General features: G+C 37.0%; 1 protein-coding gene across 8 annotated transcripts in view; it reads right to left on the bottom strand.

Moving 5' to 3' along the window:
- PHF20L1 (PHD finger protein 20 like 1) overlaps nucleotides 1–20,229 on the bottom strand; it is a 57,050-nt gene that overhangs the window by 6,148 nt on the left and 30,673 nt on the right. For 4 of the 8 annotated variants that reach the window (XM_086878512.1, XM_086878495.1, XM_086878504.1 and 1 more), the window contains 9 exons: nucleotides 15,268–15,324; nucleotides 13,917–14,021; nucleotides 9,702–9,866; nucleotides 9,132–9,313; nucleotides 7,187–7,286; nucleotides 5,959–6,045; nucleotides 4,896–5,091; nucleotides 4,140–4,509; nucleotides 428–590 (listed from right to left, as the gene is read on the bottom strand). In XM_086878512.1, the coding sequence (XP_086734638.1) occupies nucleotides 428–590; nucleotides 4,140–4,509; nucleotides 4,896–5,091; nucleotides 5,959–6,045; nucleotides 7,187–7,286; nucleotides 9,132–9,313; nucleotides 9,702–9,866; nucleotides 13,917–14,021; nucleotides 15,268–15,324 (1,425 nt within the window). The remainder of the gene's footprint in view (nucleotides 1–427; nucleotides 591–4,139; nucleotides 4,510–4,895; nucleotides 5,092–5,958; nucleotides 6,046–7,186; nucleotides 7,287–9,131; nucleotides 9,314–9,701; nucleotides 9,867–13,916; nucleotides 14,022–15,267; nucleotides 15,325–20,229) is intronic. The other 4 variants (XM_086878543.1, XM_086878533.1, XM_086878539.1 and 1 more) reach the window with 1 other exon arrangement.

Genomic DNA, 20,229 nt, shown 5'->3' on the forward strand with positions numbered 1-20,229 from the left:
TTTGTCTTAATGAAATCACTTGCTTACTACTAATAAAAAAACAGTTGAAGGCACAATAAACACCATTTTTATCTCTAAATACTGTCAATTACTAGAACAACCAGACAAAAATTAATCAAGGCATAGAAGAAGCCATCAACTTTATGATTCATATCTGGACAAAGACTAGACAAGTCATCTAAGCTTTCTGAAGTCTGAGCCTGAGCTCAGGGGCTCTGAGTGCTTAATCTAATTTATTGGGCATTGAAAACTTGTGGAAGGGGGTGGGAAAATCAAGGATACAAGCGCTGCTTATAATTCTGGGACCCAAATTTGAACATTAGAATACTTAAATGCCCATTGTCAGTGCCTCAGATCACTTTGAACACATTAGTTATAAGAGATGCTGCTACGGGTACATTCATAAGCAATGTGGCAATGCAGTTACCATCAACTTCTTTTTCAATCAGGTCCATTCTGCTGGTGACTTCATTCTGTACATTCTCTATATGGGTGAGGAGATTTAGCTGCCATTGAAGATGTGTGTCCACTTGTTCTTCTGAGCCTTTTCTTTCATTACAAACAAACACAGTGTTTCCTTCTGCAGAATTCTTCATAGGAGCAACAGAAAGAAAAAAATTGCCATTTAAGATTTTTATTTGCTTTGTTTTAATTTCTGGTGTTGATTTCAACATTTGAGTCACATGATATACTCTGCTGGCTTAGAATTGTACTTTTGTATACATGACAAAAAATTTACTCAGAAAGCCACATACCATGCCACATCAATAGACTAAAACAAAATGCAGATTCCACATAAATAAGCATCTATACCTTTTGCTTCATTTCCCCAACACTGAAGTTTATCAGCTCAAATACTTTGTTCAATGCAGTAAGACATATTGTACTTCTGTACCCTTTTTATATAAATAGTAACTTAAATTACAAAGTGCTGAACTGCATGGATCTACTGCCACCAAAAATGTGCAAAACCCTAATGTTTGTTCCCATGAAAAGCTCTCTACAATGGAGAAGTATCTAACATGTCAACAATCACTATTTTGCACAAATAAGCTGGAGATCCTATTTCACAGAATCCCAGAATGGGTCGGGTTGGAAGGGACCACAGAGGATCACGTGGTCCAAGCTGCCTGCTCAAGCAGGGTCATCCCAGAGCACATGGCACAGGATTGTGTCCAGGTGGTTCTGGAGTATCTTCAGTGAGGGAGAGACTCCATACCCTCCTTGGACAATCTGTTCTGTTTGCTGATTAAGACAAAAAACTTGCTCTTCCTATCTACCTCCTATGACCCCTATGACCACCTATCTTCCAAGAACAAGTTTGGGGCAGAACTGAACTTGTTTGGGGACAGTTACAGTAACATGTGGAGTTACTCTAACATAGTATCTGAGGAAGATTAACTTCTTCAATAAAACTAGCACCTTCACAGCATGCCAGAGATAATACATGAGCTCCTAATCTTTCTAAAGCTGATGTTTCAGCTAAAAAGTGGAAGGAGATCATATTTAATGAGTTAAAAATGCTCAGCATCTCCAGTAATTAGCAGGATTAACAGCTTCCATTTTATATCCAGTATGACTTCATATCCAATTAAGTTCTTTAACTACTGAATTTTATTTTAAGGACTAGAATGCCAGATACATGTGCTCACACTGTGTCAGTTCATGTCAAATGCCACAGCAAAGAATAACTTTAAAACACTTCTCTGAAGAGCTCAGCTGATTTTCCACACCACATAAGAAAAAAATGGTGTTAGGTCTATTATTAAAATATTTTTCACCAGTAAAGTATAGGAAGAGTGAGAAGAGTGAGAAGATAGGTAAGGAACAACATAGGAACTGATGGATTCTAAGCTTAAGCACTTAAGCAAAAAAATCCAAATTTCATTTTAAGACTTAAAATCAATTAAAAAACACCAACCAAACAAATAAAACTCTGACTGACCTGCAGACAGCTTTATTAGCAATTCAGATGGGAAAAGCATTGTTAATATTCATAACGTTCACTAAAGGAGTTAAAATTATGTATCAGAGACAGATTTGAAAGGTATGAGAGTTTTGATGCTTTTATGATATTTAAAATCCCTTCTCTGAAGACATCAGGTTTGCTTCCACAGTGTTTTCAGTAATCAAACTGTTAGTAATCTTATGGAAAATATTCCCAATATAAATAAAATATCTATTCCTTACTATTTTCAGACCCTCTCTAATACCATAGGAACGCCACTTTTCCCTTGCTGTAAAAGGATCCAGCTCTATAATTCTAAAACCAAAATTGTCTTTCAGCCTGTTTCAGTAAGTTACAGAAAATTTCAAAGGTAAGTAACTAAGTATCTAAATAACATCATAGTTTCTTTGTTTGGTTTTTTTTTTTTCCTTCATCTAATGACCTCTATATTCAATTGGCTCCTTGGAAAGAATCCACAAAATCCAATAGGTTCTCCTCTGAGATCAGTGTAGGTAATCAGGAAATGATGGCAGGAGAAGAGTTAAGGATACAGCTTGTGGACAAGAAATAACAGGATATTCAGGTGAGGAACACTTGTGCTTTCTGAAGCAAAACCAAGGAAACTAAATATAATTTTAAAGATAATGCATAGCCCAAAAGGGGACTTGATAACAGTTAATCCAAATACTGTTTGTAAGAGAAATGGATGTAACAGAACTGCAGATTAGGGTAAAACAAAATAGTATGGAAAAATCAGAATATTAAAAGGCTCTGAAGAATGCTAGAAAGGAAAATTCAAAGCTCCAACCAAACTTTGACAAGGAGAGAAGAAAAGGCATCTTGGAGAGAAGTCAGATCATTTAAAAATGGTCTTTCAATGTCAGTTTTAAGGTAAGTGCAAACATGTTCATGGAGAAACCAAGGAGAATTTTCCCATGCCTATCATGTATAGGCAGAAGGCCTTATTTTGGTATCAAAAAGGTGGCAGGTGATCAATGTGTCCCCAAAGGAAAGAACACTTAAACCAAGAAGAGATCTGTTTGGGACAGTGTCAAACAGAGGGCACCTAGCTTTTCAGATATATGCTTGAATCTCTGAAGAAAATATTAGTTTATTTAACTGCTCATGCATATTTTCCTTTAATTCTAAATATCTTTATACTATTTATACAGTTAAACTACTGTTGGAAGGCAAGAGTATTTGACACTGCTGAATTTCTCCTTACTATAAACCCAAATACAGTTGTGCAATGTAGTAAATTTAGCATAGAAACATGTATTTTTAATTAGAATGAGCCAAAAATTCCCCATTCAGACTATACAGCTTACATGCCACATTTAGAACTAAAATTAAAAAGAAATAAGATGTATCATACTCATTTCTTCCACACCAGAAACTGTACTTCAAAAGGGGGATGAGTTGGACGATTTATCCTCATACAGCTGGTGTTGTAGAAAACAGAAAGGTTTGGTTCTCTTTGGTTTTTGCTCAGAGAACTGTTCACTAAAACCAGATTAACAAGTTTCAGACCTTTTCCACCAAATAATGGATTCAAACCATTAATGTCAAAATGAGAAAGAGATGTTTAAACAGCAAAATATAATCCTGACTAAAAATGTTTCATTAGAATAAATATGCAATATAGAAGACTGAAAAGCAGTTGAACATGAGGAGAAATTAGTTGGTCAGTAAATCATTACTTGTGGATGGCATTCTAGGTAGCACTGCTATTAAAAAAAAAGAATACAATACAATAACAAACACTATTGAAAAAACCTTAGTACAACAAACAACAAAAACCCCCTAACACATGTAGATAACCAAACTGAGAGAAAAAAAGAAGCCTGTCCCATTTTCCTCACCTTATAAAAACCATGTAAGTTCTATTCCAAGACCCTGAATTTTATGAATAGGGTTTCTTTTCTCTCAAAACATTAGATTGAAAATAAATTTTTAGCATAGGCAATACCTTAAACTATACCTTGTATTTCATACACCAACTGAAATGAACATACTTCATCTGGAACTATTTCAGTGATCCAAGTTTGCTTCTAGTGATTTCTGCTGACTTATTTGATAAATATGTTGACGTACAGCAATAAACATTTCTAAATACCTATAGGTACTTCAACTTTATCAGAACAAACATACTTTTCCAAATAAAATTTCCCAGATGAAGAATGATACTTACCTGCTCATTCATGCCACCATCTCTAAAAGAATATTGTAAACAGTTTTTATTTTCTGTGTGATATTCCTGATCTTCCTCAAAGCTACTTGTGTCTTCATCATCTGAGCTCATAGGGTCAGTGACTGCTTTGTAGTTATGGCTAAAACTCTGTGGTTTTTGGTAACTGTGCTCACTTGTGATATATGTTTCTTCCATCTTCTGGGGTATACTGGGTGGCTCTTTATGGTTTTGACTATGACACGTCCTTTCAGCTGGATTAACAGAGTCCTGTAAAGTCACTAACTTTTTCTCCACCCCACCAGTTCTTTGTTCTTGTTCTTTTCTCATCCCTGAATAAGCCCAGAGATGAAGGTCTGGGTGATGCTTATTTCTGCAATGAAGAGGAGGAAAAAAAGCAAGTTATGGATAACACTATTTTTAAGCATTCAATTCTCCTAGATCTTAGCTACTGATAAGCATGATTATCAAACAGGAAGTATTCTTAGGTCATTCATCAATTTAAGATAAATCTAGAATGTCCCTTTAACACAAAATTTACAAAAAAATTCACCAATAATCCCACTAGACCAGACCTGCTTGTGTGCTGAACACCTAGCTCCTGCTGAAGCTGAGGGTACTGCACATCTTGCACTTGAATTATTTAAAATATTATACAAGAAAGAAGTTCAACGTGAGGGAAAAATGCATATAGAATAATGGTAGTCTCTTCTACTTGAATATATAAAGCTGGAAAATAAACCCTGGAGTGATACATACTTCAGTATGCCAATCTTCAGCTGCAATCCATGCAGTATTTCAGTTACCCCATAAACATCTGCCAGTAGGTGATGTGTTGACACAATCTTTTTGGCATTAAGATGAGAGTAGTTCTCTTTCAGAAATGATAATCCACACATGTGTCCGTTGTTTAGCCAGTCTTTGTCATAGAGATATTTGGCACTCCACCTCTGTCCTGGGGTAAGCAATAAACAAATTGAGCCACACCAGAATTATATTTACAACTAGAGTGCTATAATTATGTGCTGTACTTGTCTAAATATCTAACATCCATGAAAGGATGACTCAAGATTTTGCTATTAATATGTAAGAAATTAATTTTTGTGGATTAAGAATAAAGTCTTAAAACTTATGAGAAAAAAAATAAGCCTGAAACCTCAATACCTTCTAAATAGCATTTGAAATTAAAATCTAATCAGCTTTGCAATCAAGCTATATGATATTAAGATCTATGCTGTTACCAAAATAAAAAATAGCCACCAAAAAAAAAGTTTACATTGGCATTTTATTTATCTAAGTACTGCAACTTACTATATCTTTTTTAAAAAAAGAAAGCCTAAGTTGCCAAGAGAAACGTTAGAGAGTGGATTTTATACGGACATATCCAAAACACCCAGTTTGTTTCTAAAAGACAAATGTCTTGCTTCAATACTGAAGTCAATATCTATTTATCAGAAGCCAGGAAAAGGCTTCAGGAAAAGCAGGTATTTCAAAGTTATCTGACAGCAGAGCTCTTACACTCCCCTTTGAGGTGCCTTTCATCAGACTTCTAGGGAGGGTATTGATGTATGTGGGCCTCACTGTTTAGCTAGAGCTTCTACAGTAGCTAAATAACTACTAAAAAACCCAAACAAACAAAAAGCCCCATAACTAAATAAAACCAAAACACCCACCCAAAACTAGAAATACATAATGCTAATTATTGCAATGTTATTGTTTACAACAAGGCACCCAGACAGACTGACGGCAATATCTTACACTCGATTTCAAATCATACTATCATAGACAGAACAAAGAACAGGTTGATGGAAGCCCTTCATACCTTTCAGGAGAATACCCTGTCTATCTCCTTTTTGCCCATTATCCCAATACACTTTAAAATACTGACATTGAGAATGACTTTTTTCTCCTGACATAGAAAGAAAAGAAGTAATGGTTAGGAAGGGAGAGAAGATAAAAATTAGGGACACAGACTCTGCATAGCAGGGGAAAACGAAGTACCTAATACAGTGCAGGGAAAGAGCACAAGACAAATTAGCTGGGTTTAGTAAGAAAAAGCTGGGCTGCTCAAAGAGACACCACACAGAACTATCAAACAAGACTCTCTACCACCAGTTTTGATTCACACTGGGGCATATGGAAAAAGCTCTATTTTTCTAATATGTCATCTCAAAAATAGCTATTAAAAACTCTGAGAACAATTTACATATTTCACTTTTTAGACTTAGAATGGAAGTAAATTTGAGGTTGTAGTCTCACTGCCCTTTTGAAACAGCTGGAGTGCTGGATATTTCACCAGAAGACAGCTATGTGAATTTGTATCAATTGTCAGAACAAAACACAAAAAACTTACTTCCAAATTCTTTTGTTTTTCTCCAAATAACTATTAAGAAAAACGGATTTATCACAGAATAATTTTTAAATCAGCATCTTCCTAATCAAATGTATTCAGTTGGAAAGTAAATAGTTTTCCTAGTTCTTACAAATTTGACCTATCTGAAGTTCAACATATGCTGTTTGTGCACTATTGTTTACTATAAGATGTGCTAGATTTTCCCATATTTTAAATATTCAGTTGCACACTTTTACAAAGTTCTGGGCAAACATAAACAATATAAAATTGCAATTACTATGAAATGCCATTCACAGCATGTTTGAGTGTACTGCAGTACAAAGTCCTTTTCCTCAAAGAAATTATTTAAATTAACAAATTTTGATTCCAAGTATTGGCAGAATAGATCCCTGAACAAAAATTACTTCTTTAGAAAGGCTTTTCAGACTACACTGACATGAAGTTCTAAGGTTTGGGGAGAATTAAGTTTCAACAAGTAAAACTATGGTAACTAAGCTCATGGATAAGATTTAGCATAGCTGACCATGATGTTACTAACTAAGAAGTTTCTGCTCAGAGCCAAACTTAGAATCACTTGCCCCAAAGAAGTGTCACACGTAACACAAAACAGACAAAGCTTGAACAATTTAAGAAAATTCGTAACATCTCTGCTCAAAAATCCCAAGCAAGGCTGCAGATAAAGGTGGTTTATCCGTACCTGGTGGATCTCTGCAGATGTAACAGATGTACTGCTCTGGAATGCTGTCCTCCAACAGTCCCATGCATACACTGTGCTGCCAACACAAGCATTCTTCACACTGATGTCAGAAAAAAAAACAATAAAAGCAAAAACTAAAACTGAGACAAGTAGGTGCAAAAACTCAGATGCTACTTCTTGTATCATCAAAATGCAGAGAACAGCACTTGAATTTAAATAGCTGGTTTGAGCAAGAATATTTTAGTTGGGCAATTTGTATTTGGGTAGACAAAGACATCAAGTTAAAAAAAGAGCTCTAGATCTGAAAGTTACCTCAACCACAAACTCCAGACTGGAAAAAAAAAAAAAAAAAGAAACTGAAGATGTAATATCATATAGTATTTTATTACAACATTCAGTATTTTAGCACCTACATATTTAGTAGCGAAACATAAGACAGGAGTATAATATTATAGTAAAGTAGAAAGATAATGTAATACATTACAGCATAACAGTGAAAAGTAGAAAACTCTTCAGTTTAATTATTTATATTTACAAAGCATCTCTCCAGTGCGCTAGAAAGATGTGCTTTTAATATCGCACCAATGGAAAATCTAAAAGAAAAAGAAAATTAAGAGAAAATGAAAGAGGAGAAACAAGAGAATAGGAGAGTAAAATAGAAGTGGTAAGACATGAGAGCCTAGAAACAGCAAACTGGTTGCTCTCAGTGAGACAAGCATGAAGAGGAAAAATCAGGCTGCCACTGGACTTCAAAAGCAGGCAGGAAACTACCTCTTATAAAGATATTTCCCTTTCTCAACTCTGTGCTTGCCAGTGTTTTAAACATCTGTTAGCTCACTGCTGAAAATCTCTCCTCTTTGACATGCCTTTGAGCATCAACCTGTTCAAAACAGGGAAGTCACCTTTCCTCCTGTCAATACAGCTACGGTGTCCCCTCCTGTCTCCAAAGATTGTTAAACCAGTCCATTTTTCCACATTGTTACCACAGCTGAGCTCCTGCTCAGTTTCTCCAACACAGCACTGAATCTTAGTCTGCTCCCTGAGACAGCCCGTGTGCCCTTCATTTCCAGGGCTCTGCCAGGTCCAGAAGAGTAAGTCCACTAACACATGACAGCGCTACTTGTTTCCCTTAAATCTCAATAAAGGCTCCATACTATCAACAGGAACTGTACCACAGAAGTAGTTGAATACAAACCTGATTTTGAATGGGGATAGGAAACACAGGAGGTTCATGACCTTTTTAACGTTGCTGACAACTGAGTTCTTCCTTACTGCTTTTTGTATTTGATTTAATCACTGCATTATAAATTGCTTGAGAAAAAAGACTTGGAATTGCTCGTGGATGGGAAATGCTCTCCTCATTGGAGTACAAATAAGCAGGAGCTGCAATCCATCAACACCTGAATGCTGTGCAGACATGGCATACTCTTCTTCCCTTTTATCTATACCAAGTTAAGATGTACATTCTCAGCAGTTTCTAAAAGCTGGTAGTGATATCCAGTGTGAGAAGTACTATTCTAAAGATGAAATACACACCACAGTACTGACAATATTCAGTGTCTGCACAGGAGACATGCTGCACGCAGAGCAGGGACATTTACAGTCAGCAGAGAGGTTTCTACAAGTGCTACTGCAAAGCACAAGGGCCAAGCCAGGATGGCTCATATAATCAGGATGGTCTGAAGCAATAGTTTGTGTGTGGAAGAGGATACTTTATTCCAAATTTATCAGCTGGCTATAAAGAAAAGGGTTACCTAGCAATTTGTCCTACATATCAAATTGCTAGAGAAACCCCATCCTAGAGAAACAGCTCTGCATCCACTTAGTTCTTGTTCACTTACGTACAGCTCTCTACATAATTCAAGTCTGTGACACATCAAAAGGGCACCTTCACAAGCAAAACATTCACATGGAAAATACAACTCCACACACCAATCTTCTTTACCTGAATCATAAAGCCATTTTCTTCATCAAGTTCACAAATGCATCTAACAATTTCATTGATAGCATCATCTTCATCCTGAGACTCTTCAAAGTTAGTTGAATCAAAATCCTGATTGTATTCATCACCACTAAGTAACAAACTCTCTGTGGAAGAATCATCCAAGAACTCCACATCTGAAAGGTCTAATAGAAATAAGGACATGTGAAACTGTGTGTGGAGAGACACAATAATTCAAAGAAATACAGGGAGTTTTGACAGGTAAAAATCTTAATCTGCATTAGCAAAAAAATTGCTCTCAAACACACTCCTGGTATATGAGATTTCAAGATGAATTCTGCTAAGTGCCTTTGACGTGCTCTCCTCAGATGCAGAGTAGCAACACTTAACCAAAGCCATACAATGTAGAACAGCTTGAGGGGTGTAAGCATTTTGATTTTAATAGATGGAGGATAAAATCAGTCATCATATTTATAGCTACCATCCCAAACATAAACCAAATTATTTCCTTTAAAATTCTCTTCCTTAAAAAATTAAACCTATAAACTGAAATTTGCTGTTCATTCAACCTACTTTCTCCGCTAAGGTCAACAGACAGGATAGCTCTTGGATACTGGTATGAAGTGTTCTTCTCTGAGAACATACTGCGCAACGTCAGAGAGCTGCCTGAGGACCGCGTTAAGGGAGAGGAGCACCTGTCCAGGAATTCAACAGAACTGTCTTCATAATCTGAATAATCTGAAAAATTAAAAGAAAAGAAGTCACTTTTACAAAGCAAAATTTATAACAAATGCAAAAAACAAAACAAAACCAAAAAAATTGTATATAGATTTTACTGCAGCATTATGTTGACAAGCAAAGAATATCAACGCTGAGGTATCAGGATGATGAAACTGTAAATAAGAAATGGCAAAAGCTCTTTGAAACATTTTATTTAAAAATTTCCAGTAAGAAACATAATCAAGTTTGATAGGTAAGCATCACCAATTGTAACTCCCCCATCTCTGAATGTACAGAGGGGTAACTTTTCCTAGAATATTATGCAGTCTTCTTTTTTCCACAATTCATCCTGCACCTTCTGCTATCCTTAGAGATGCTGCTGGTGACTCTCTCTTTTGCCTTAAGTCTGCTTGCAGCACTACCAGCATTGCTACCTAGAAGCAAACACAGATGACCCTGTCAGTTTAAATGATAAAAGCTTGTCTGCACCCCTGCAGAGGAGCACAGGGAGCCCAAAGGAAATTTTCTTTGGATGTTCCCAGGACCATCCCATGAGACATTAATGGGCCAACAGGTCCTGGGATGGGCTAGGGAGCATCCCAGGAGAGTACACATACACAAGCCCAAAGGAAGAGGATAAGCAGGCAAACAACAAACAGCCCCTGGCCAAGTCCTTCTCAGACTTTCCCAGCAGTGCCATCACTTCCATTATCCATGAATGAAACCCATTAGGGTGTGCTACCCACAGCAGCTTTCTGGATCATCTTTTGGACTAAGGGCAGTTGCAGCTCAGGGGGCTGCCAGTGGAGGGCACTATGGGATGTGGGGAAAAATTTGGGTTTGCAAATGACTTACTATGAAATGTTTAGGGAAGAAAATAAAGGTGGGGAAAATGGATGAACTGAAGTGATTTGGGGAAGGGTAATTATGGGGAGAAAATGGAAATAACAGGATGAAAAAAGCCACATATTCATAAAGTTTTGTGGTCACTACACTTGCCTGGCCATGCCCTGCACCCCATCTGTTCTGGCAGAGGTTTTAAGTGTCCCTCCAAGGGGGTGGGACCACTGCACCTCCAGAGGTCTCTTCCAACCTCAACTATTCTGTAATTTTTATTACATCTCATTTCCATCTGTCACCTGGGGAAGGGGCTCTCAATTCAGGGTTCAAGAACATGGTCTGTGTGCCACAAAATGGAGTAGCACTGCTGGTCAAAGGGTCTGTGGTGCCAGCACACAGAGAGACTACAGTGACAACAGTGCCAGCCCCATGCCAGGCCTCTCTGGTCACAGAGACCCATAAGCTCATGCTACAGCACCTGCAGCCAGTCCAAGTGTCTGATTGCTTGCATGGATCAAGCTGGACCAGCTGATGAGCAGGTGAAATGGCCTGGGAGCAATGGGTCAGTGGGTCAGTCTGTAAGGGCCAGCTCTGGGTGGAAGTGACTCTCTAAGCAGGAGAGCTGGGGTGGGGGGCTCTGGGGACCCAGGGAGTCCTAGACAACACTGGGAATGTATGAGAATGCACATGGAAGTGAGACTGTCTGTACTGCAGTTGGGCTGCTGCCTCATAAGCTCATATCTGCAGGCGCAGAAACTGGAAAGACTGGGATCCAGAGGAGCTGTCTGGGCAGACAGTGTCTGAGCCCAGCTGCTGCAGAAATCCCCACTGAACTTACACATCTCTGTACTATCTTCTTGCTCAGCCAGAGACAGGAGCAGGATGAGGCTGTTATAGCACACACCCAAGCACAGACAACATCGTGTGCTTCTGCCTGCTGGTCATACAGTGGTACTGACATTTATCTTTACAATCAGCATTGTATCTTTTCCCCCAACAAGCTATTTGCAACAGTCTCAAGAAAAACACTTGCAAGCCTTTCCCTAATCATAATAACTGAAGAGACTGTCCTAGGAGAGTCAAGTAGTTGCAAATCGTTGAAGTTAAGGTGGAAGGGACCTCAAAGATCATCCTGTTCCCCTGCACTTCCAGTAGACCAGGTATTTCAGAGGGACATCCAGCCTGGTCTTCAACATTTTCCCAGGATGGGACATCCACAACTTCTCTGGGCAACCCATTCCAGTGGCTCACCAGCCCCAGAGAAAATAATTTCTTCTGACTATCTAATCTAATCTAGATCTACCTTCCTTCAGTTTAAAACTGCTACCACTTGCCCTATCATTACATCCCCAGTTAAGGAGTCCCTCCCAATCCTTTCTGCTATAAGGTCTTTTCCCAGCATTCTCTTTTGTATAAGAGAGCCTAAAACAGGCTCTCAGCCTCTTATCATAGGGGAGCTGCTCCAGCCCTCTGATCATCATCACGGCCTTCCTCTGGACGCACCGGATTATGCCCATGGCTTCAATCAGGAATTACAAGTAGCTACCCATTTGCTACTCTTTAAAATTAGTACTTCAAATATAAGCAAGTAATCAGACTACTACACTTTCATCCTTCAGTAGGAAGCATTCCTGCTCCCACCTGTCACTACAGTTTTCCTGCTATGGGTTCTATAATATCCTTCTCCCCTAGATCACCTTCCATGAAGCCACTTTCCTCTTTACTGTCTCTGTCCAAAGCACACCATCTCCAGCATTTCCCAAGTGTATCCACAAGGAGCAGCTGAGTTGATTACTTCATGCTGCATGGCTTTCAGCCTCACTGCAACAGAGCAGCATAAATAACAGGCATTGCCTACTTTCTGCTACACATGGGTTTTATACAATCAGTAAGTCACACGCACACTCAGAGCACAAAACCAGTCTTTGCTGGGGTTTTTTGTTTTGCCTCAAAGCCTTGTTCAAAACTTACCTGGGGCAGACAGTGTACCTGTACCCTTTTTATGCCCAAGATACCTCAATTTCATTTCAAACAAAAGGATCATGCCTCACACACTTACACTTCTGTCCACACCACACTAGAATGGAGTGATAAAGTCCTGGAGAGAGTCCTGTTTCTTATGACAGATGGGGTTTTCAGGGTCAGACACTGGAGTCAGAATCTACTGGAGTATTTTAAATTTTTCCCCAGTTAAAGACAGTCCAAATTTAATACCTCTGTACTGTTAAACCCAGATTTTCACACAATGAATTTGCAAAGAATAAAACTGCTTTTTGCATGTGGATTTAAGATTTCTATTTGTTGAGGCATTTGGCATGTTTTCTTCTCATATTTAGAAACACTGGATAAGGCTCCTAGAAAATGGAATCTAATTTTGGTACCTCTGCCAAGCTATTAAGTTTCGAGACTGGCAAAAAGGAATAAAAAGATGAAAAAAACCAAAAAAACAACAAACAAAACAAAAAAAACCACAAAACCCAGCCCACAACTAATCACCTTATGACTACAAGAAGATAAAACCAAAGAACAATACCGAGCACATACCTAGCATTCATCAGTATCTTCTTGCAAACACCTAGATGCCTTCTCAGTGCGAGTTAAGAAGCTCCCAATGATATTTAAGTAAAATAAGCAATTGAAGTTTATAGCTTAAAATTATATTATTCCAGTATAAAGATGAAGTACACAAAACCCACAATTGACACTAAAGCACTGCATGATCTGGAAGCATTTTCATGTTGTAGCACAAATTTTGGACAGAGAAACACATAATCTGTAAAATATAAACCCCATTTGTCAAGGCAACAGACAAGGCTGTTATAACAGAGACATCAACCTCAGCTGTGAATGAGTAACTGTTAAAGAGGGAGTGCACTGCATACAACAAATCACTGAAATGCAGCAACAAACACTACAATAATTTTAATGTCCAAGCAAAATAGCTATGACATACATACAGAGTTTCAAATTATTTTAAAGAGATGAAAACAACAAGCATATCTTTCTGAGGAAGAAGAAACATCTGTGAAATATGTGTGTCTATCACATAGAGAGAGACAGGCTATAAATGCAAGAAAAAAGAAGTCCCAAGTGTCCTTTCATATTTAAGGCAAAAAGTTACTCTTGGACATTTCACATTCATATTGTTTACAAACAAGTTTTACTATCTAGTGCTAGAAATACTCTGAGTGGTTTTACTTACTTTAAAAAATTCTAAATTCAACTTACCATGCTGTTTTGATTTCTTCTTTTTTTTCTTCTTCTTTTTCTGTTTTGGTTTATGATCTTTTTCCTTCTTCTCCTTTTTCTCCTTTTCTTTTTCTTTCTTTTTACCTGCAATAAAAATTAAACAATTTAAAGTAGCTTAACCTAAACAAGGTACTCAAAATCAAATGCTCTAGTCTAGTCAGATCAAAATAATTCAGTTAATTTATTTGTTATCTTGGACACACCTCTTATTAATTGCTGGTATGATAGTTTTAAAAAAAATCTCATTTGACAAATATTTTATCATTATAAGTATTTCCAAGTAAGATATCAATGCAGAAAAAATACAGCAAAATACACAAAATACATAACATTACATAAATAACTTATAACTTCTATTTTACTTATAGTTTATAAAAAAAATATTTGAGCAAGAGAAAAAGCTTTCATAAGTGCAAAATTCCCAGTTATAAAGGTTACATTGTTCTAGAAACACTATTAGGCCTACAGAAAGACATTTGGAGGAAATTCAGTATCACCAATCTGCTGCTGCTGTCAGCACTGTGCACTATACAGTGGCATCCTCACAGAAAACTGATTCTGACTGGAATTTGACATACTTTTTTACGCTGCAGTTCACTTCTAACCACTGTTGGCACTGTCCACACACGAGAACAAGCACTTTGACTCTGAAAAATTCTTTTTATCCTGTTAATTCTCCCCAGACAAAGTACATCCCACATTTTAGCTCCACAATAATTTCTTAAGTTATCAGCAGTTAGACAAAAAACAAGGAAATTGACTTGCTACAAAAAATAGGCCTCAAAGCCAGGATTTTTTCCTGCACAGAAATTGGAGCAGTCGTATCTTCTTGGGGAATACAGAGATAAAACCTTTACTCCTGGGAAAAAAGCTAGAATCACTTCTGAATTCTAGCCAGTCTCTAATAATTTATTTTATTTTGAAGACAGGATAAAAACAGAGTCCTCTTAATCTGTATTTTATTTCACAAATTGACAAATGTGTTGCTAGTAATCCTTGTTTGCTCCTCCCATTTCAAATCTGAAAGTACAATGAAATAGCCAGTATTACACATTCTCCTAAAAAAGAAATCTAGTCAAATGAAAATCCAGAAGCAGTGGGCCTCTTATAGGTACTTTAGGATCCTTCAAACTCCTTGCTATGGGCACCTTCATTTTATCTTCTGTTACAAACCTGTCATGTACATAAAGAGTCTTTTTTAAGTCCTTAACAAACAAAAAGTGCAGCTGGGCCCAAGAAATCTTCTGTGCTTTTACATTTGCTCTTCAGAGACAGGAAGTGTTAGAGAATTTTTCTTTTTTTCATAAAAATTATATTGCTCTCTACATACCATATGTTGAAGAACTTTTCTCTTCCAGTTTTCCTTTTCTTTCCATTCTAGCTGCACCTGCAAATTGAAGAATATATCACATAAGGCCAATGTCTGGCTGATGACCTAATTTCTTGTAAAAGTCATTAGACTGTAAAAAATCCTAACAGCACACAATGGTAAGAAACATACAAACAACATACGTATTTTTAATGTCATTTTACAATTATTTTTATTGTCTAAAGCACTGGAAACAAAAAGTATTATAGTTTACCAACTTCTGAATCCTTGTCCTTCTCAATCACGTTCTTTAATATTTTCTCCTTCAGACTCTCAAAACATTTCTCCTTTATGGGCACAGAGCTCTGTACCTCTGTCCCTTCAGAGCTCACTGATGTGGAAAACCTCTTTTGTTTGCTATTCCCTTTGGGTAACTTGAGACTATTGGTTAAAGACATTTTCAGATGCAAGGCATGTGCATGGGACAAGGGTACTGAAAACAAGAAGATGGATTTACTCGGCTTTCCATAAGGATTGCAGCCAGCCAGGGCTGGGTCAGATCACTGAAATGTCAATATTGGTCATACCTTCATCACACTTAACAAATCATTACTGCACAAGAATGCCTAGATCTTAAGTCTTACATACAAAACAATACATGCCACAAAATGTTTCTTCTTATATTTTGGAATTTGCACTCACTTTTACTACCTGTACTGGTTAAAGTGTGCTTTTGCTGACACTTTTAAGCCTTTTTGTTTCTTTTTGTTCCCACTATAATAGGAAACCACATCAAGAGTAACAGTTAAAGGCGCTGACACTGTCAGTATCATTTAAGTTAATGCTCCATTATGTTAACAGAGAAATTAAGCTCTGGCACATTTTTAGTCCTACGTATAAAACATTTCTGCTTATTGAATTTTTCATTGCTTTTAATAATATTTAAATAATTCACTTTCTTTCATTAATCCACATTTGAATAACATGTACAAGTACTGTGATTTGCCAGAATTTGGCATCGTATACTGACAATTCTTATCTTATACTATTTAGAAGAGTTTATTCAGTGAAATATTTAGCTGTTTTTTTAGCCCTTTATCTGATGCAAGTTAGGAAGTAACAAACTGAAAACGAAACAAAACCAAAATTATAATTTTCACTGCTAATATTTATAATTTTTAAATAATCAAAGTAGAATAAAATTTATTTATAAAGAACATTATTGAGGTAATTCAAAACTCTCTATTACTGTGTCCATCAATATTGTTAGAGCTCCAGTATTCATCTAATTGTCTAATTAAGAAAATTGTCCAAATTGACAAAGGACAAATTGTCCAATTAGACAAAGAAATTGTCTAATTGTCTAATTAATCTATTGTCTAATTAAGAAAGCCTAATTTTCATCAGACCGTTGAGGACATTTTAGGACCATGCCAAGGACATATTGTACAAAAATGCAGCTCTGTGAAGTCATAAAGTGTTGAGGTTTTTCCATGCTAGCTGTAAACACTTGGAGGCACCATTTACCTTTGGTGTCCCTCAACAGAAGACCCCCAACAAAAGCATAAGCATGTAAAAAAAAAAGTTCTGAAATATACCTGCTATTGGCCAAGATATTCAACAAGACAAAATATGGAGCTGAGCTGGAATGCATTAAATAAGCATCATTAAGATAATTTAGTAAATTCATCAGTCATAAAAAGATTCTGAGGAAAAGGCAAGAACACCTCAAGCCTTCCCAACAGGGACAGACCAACCCAATTCCACTGGGATACCATACAGCTCATACAACACCCACTGCTATGAGCCTTCCTGGGAACACAACCAAAATGCCACTAGCTGGAAAGCTGAAGGGCCAGCAAGAACAATAGCAAGTGGTGCATCACCTCTCACAGCACACAGCAGGTGTGCCCAGCTGCAGCACAGCTCTGTACTGTGCAACCCAGGCAGCAGCAGCTGCTCAGCTCTGTGCGCTGGCTCCTGCCACACAACTCGAGCTGCACGGCCACACCTGGGGTTACCTGAGTGTTTCTACTGCCTCAAATCAACCATCTCACCTTTCAAGACTGATTAAGGCTCTAGCCTTTGTCTGTATTTCAAGTGCATTTAGCTTGCTTGGAATACTTATCACTGACACAGAACACTATCCAAATTATTCCTTTCTTGGGTTTCCTAATTACCATTTGTCTCTGTTACAGGACTGAACTGTTCTGCCATCTGTAGAGCAATAAGTATATTTTAGCACATTAGTAAAAGAAAAGTGACACTTTCCCACATCATCATGCTATCAACGTCTTGTCTCATTTCTAAAAAGAGCGCAAAAGGATCACCCAAATGCACGTAATTCATTTAGATCACTGCCATTTTGATGAAAAGATGTGAGAACACCCCATCCAAGCAATCTCAAAAGAAATTTCGTCTCAGCATTACATGAATTAGTATTTAAACTTTATTATTGAGAAGAAATCCTGACCTGACATCCAAATATGATTTCATTCCAACAGGCACAACACAACAGATTTCAGCATCTCAATAATTTTCAACACAAGCACATCTGACAAAGTAATCAGTAACTGTTTGAAGGGCAGTAACGAATATCGGGCAGAAATCCCCCCAGTCAAGCAAATACCCATCTTGCTGTCAGAACTCTCCAAACTGCCTTTCTATAGTAACTTGAAAATAGAAACTATTATGCCTGTGTACATTGCAATGTTATTCTCGACTTTAACTTAATTGAAAATCATTTTAGATAAAGAATCTTAAATTCTCAAACCCTACATAAAGTGTAAAAGCTTGCAAAGTCTGCTTTTCAACTGTGCAATCACTATGCCTTACACATAACCACAAAACTGGACAAGGTGGTCAGTCAAAAGGGCAAGTAACTATGTGACTACTAGCTTTTTTTTTTAACTGCTACTTTTAATTGCAATTTTATTCCTGTTAAGGAGTCTAGCCAGCCACCTCCCACACAGTGAACGTGGGAGGTCTGCCGTTAACACTCGGCACAGAGAAAGACAACCAGAGATTAGACTTGGTAAACTACTGATTTTGTCACCATTCCAAGATCAATTTTATCACTAGAAGACTAATTTCAGATTAAAAAGAAATGCAAACCACAGCATTCCCAGTCCAGTTTATAACATGTTTCCAGTACTACCTCCCCTGTTATGGCATAGAGAAGTGACACAAGCCCCCTCATGCAAGTACAGGCACAGGACAGGATGTTGTGCCTTAGGTACAACAGTACAACAGGGCTTGCAGTGGTACTGCTTATTGCAATTCTACAAGCTCAAATGATTTGTAGCAATCTGAAGCAACTTATTTTGTTGACTGATATTCTATTTCATGACGTTCCATGTTTAAATAATATCATAAACATAATTATCTGCATTAATATACAATTTAAATCATATTGCAATAGAAATATCAATCATGCTGGTCATGTTTAATGTAGTGTTTTGAATTCCCAGTGCATATGATCAATTTTATATCTAAACAGACTTCTAATTGCATTTCACAGACTGATACTGGACCCTGCCCAAAATGATGTCTTTAGGAAGAATAAGCCCATAAAGAGGTTCTTGATTGCCTCATAACCAGCCTAAAGTGGGAACTTCAGGGCAGAGATTAGAATGGCAGGCATTCAAATTAGGCAGTAAATCTGACTGTTAATAGATGGTTGAAGTAAAACAAACACTCCTAAAGTAACATGAGCAAGTAACAAAATGAACAATAGGTTATCCCTCTTAAAAGCAAGGTAAACCAGTAAGACTGGCAAAAGTGACTGATCTCATTTTCTGAAAATTTTGTACATCAGCTGTTTCTTGTTCCTGCTGCATTAAACTGTTACCAAGGAAATTATATAAAAGTATGCAATGTTTCTTTGCTTTCAGTCTTAAATGCAAATTTCACCGATATAGTTAACCTAATGTTACCCTACTAGCAAAATCATCTACAGGTGTTAGAAAAGGAAATAACAGCTAGTGATAATATTGTTATATCAGCATTATAAATATTATATTGTTAGATTAGAAAGTGTAACAATATTTTCCTTTTACTTAAACTTCAAAACCCAGATTGCTTGCTGAAATTATGTTTGCTCAATATATAAAATTTGAAGTAACATAAATGGTGCAGGGTTACGGAAAACAAGAGAAAAGATCACAAATTTAAAGATAAGCACAACTACAGAAAGACCTAAACTTCATATACTCAGAAAGGCAAAACTACTGTACTTTGCAAGTATTCTGATTGACTGTGGATTTAAAGTCTTTGAAATACTAAAGTGACCAAAGACTAGTTATCTGCATTTTAAGCAATTTGGCAAATGAAAGCAAAGATTCTTAGTTCTGTGTGTGCAGTACCAGATGATTGCAAGTAGGACCTCACAATATTTTAGTAAAGCAGTACCTCTGATCAATAACTAATGGGTAGTGTACAGGCGTCTGTCAAAGTGCACAGTACTTCCATGGAGCCTTTGAATTGAGGGAATCATCATAGTTTTTATTTTGCCTCTACAAAATGAGAAGGTGTTTATTTTGAGCAATGATTTTGAAAGCTATGTGCTAATACTATGAGTCGCCATTTATGCATCTGCACTTCAGTGCACCTAGTCCCTCTCCTCTGAAAATACCAAGTCAGTACCTTCTGAATAAAGTAATTAAAATGCATAATTTTTAACAACACCAAATAATTTTTTCAATTGACTCAACTGATAGCTTCCATCAGAAGTCAAAATTTCTACATCACAAATTGCATCTCTGGACTTAAACCAGTTCAGCTCTGTTACAGAAGGGTCAGGGATCAGACCAGGCTGTTCCAGGCTAAATACCATCACAAGGTATCTCTGAAACTATTCACAGTTATCTATTTCAATGATTACAAAGATAGCAGGTCTAACTTATGTGCACTTAACAAAATCTGCAGTGATGTCAAAATCTAGAACTCTAAGAATGTCCAGACTGTGTTAATAATCTCTTAACA

Source organism: Cyanistes caeruleus, chromosome 1 (genome assembly GCF_971803275.1).
Source record: "Cyanistes caeruleus chromosome 1, bCyaCae1.hap1.1, whole genome shotgun sequence".
Lineage (NCBI taxonomy): Eukaryota > Metazoa > Chordata > Aves > Passeriformes > Paridae > Cyanistes > Cyanistes caeruleus.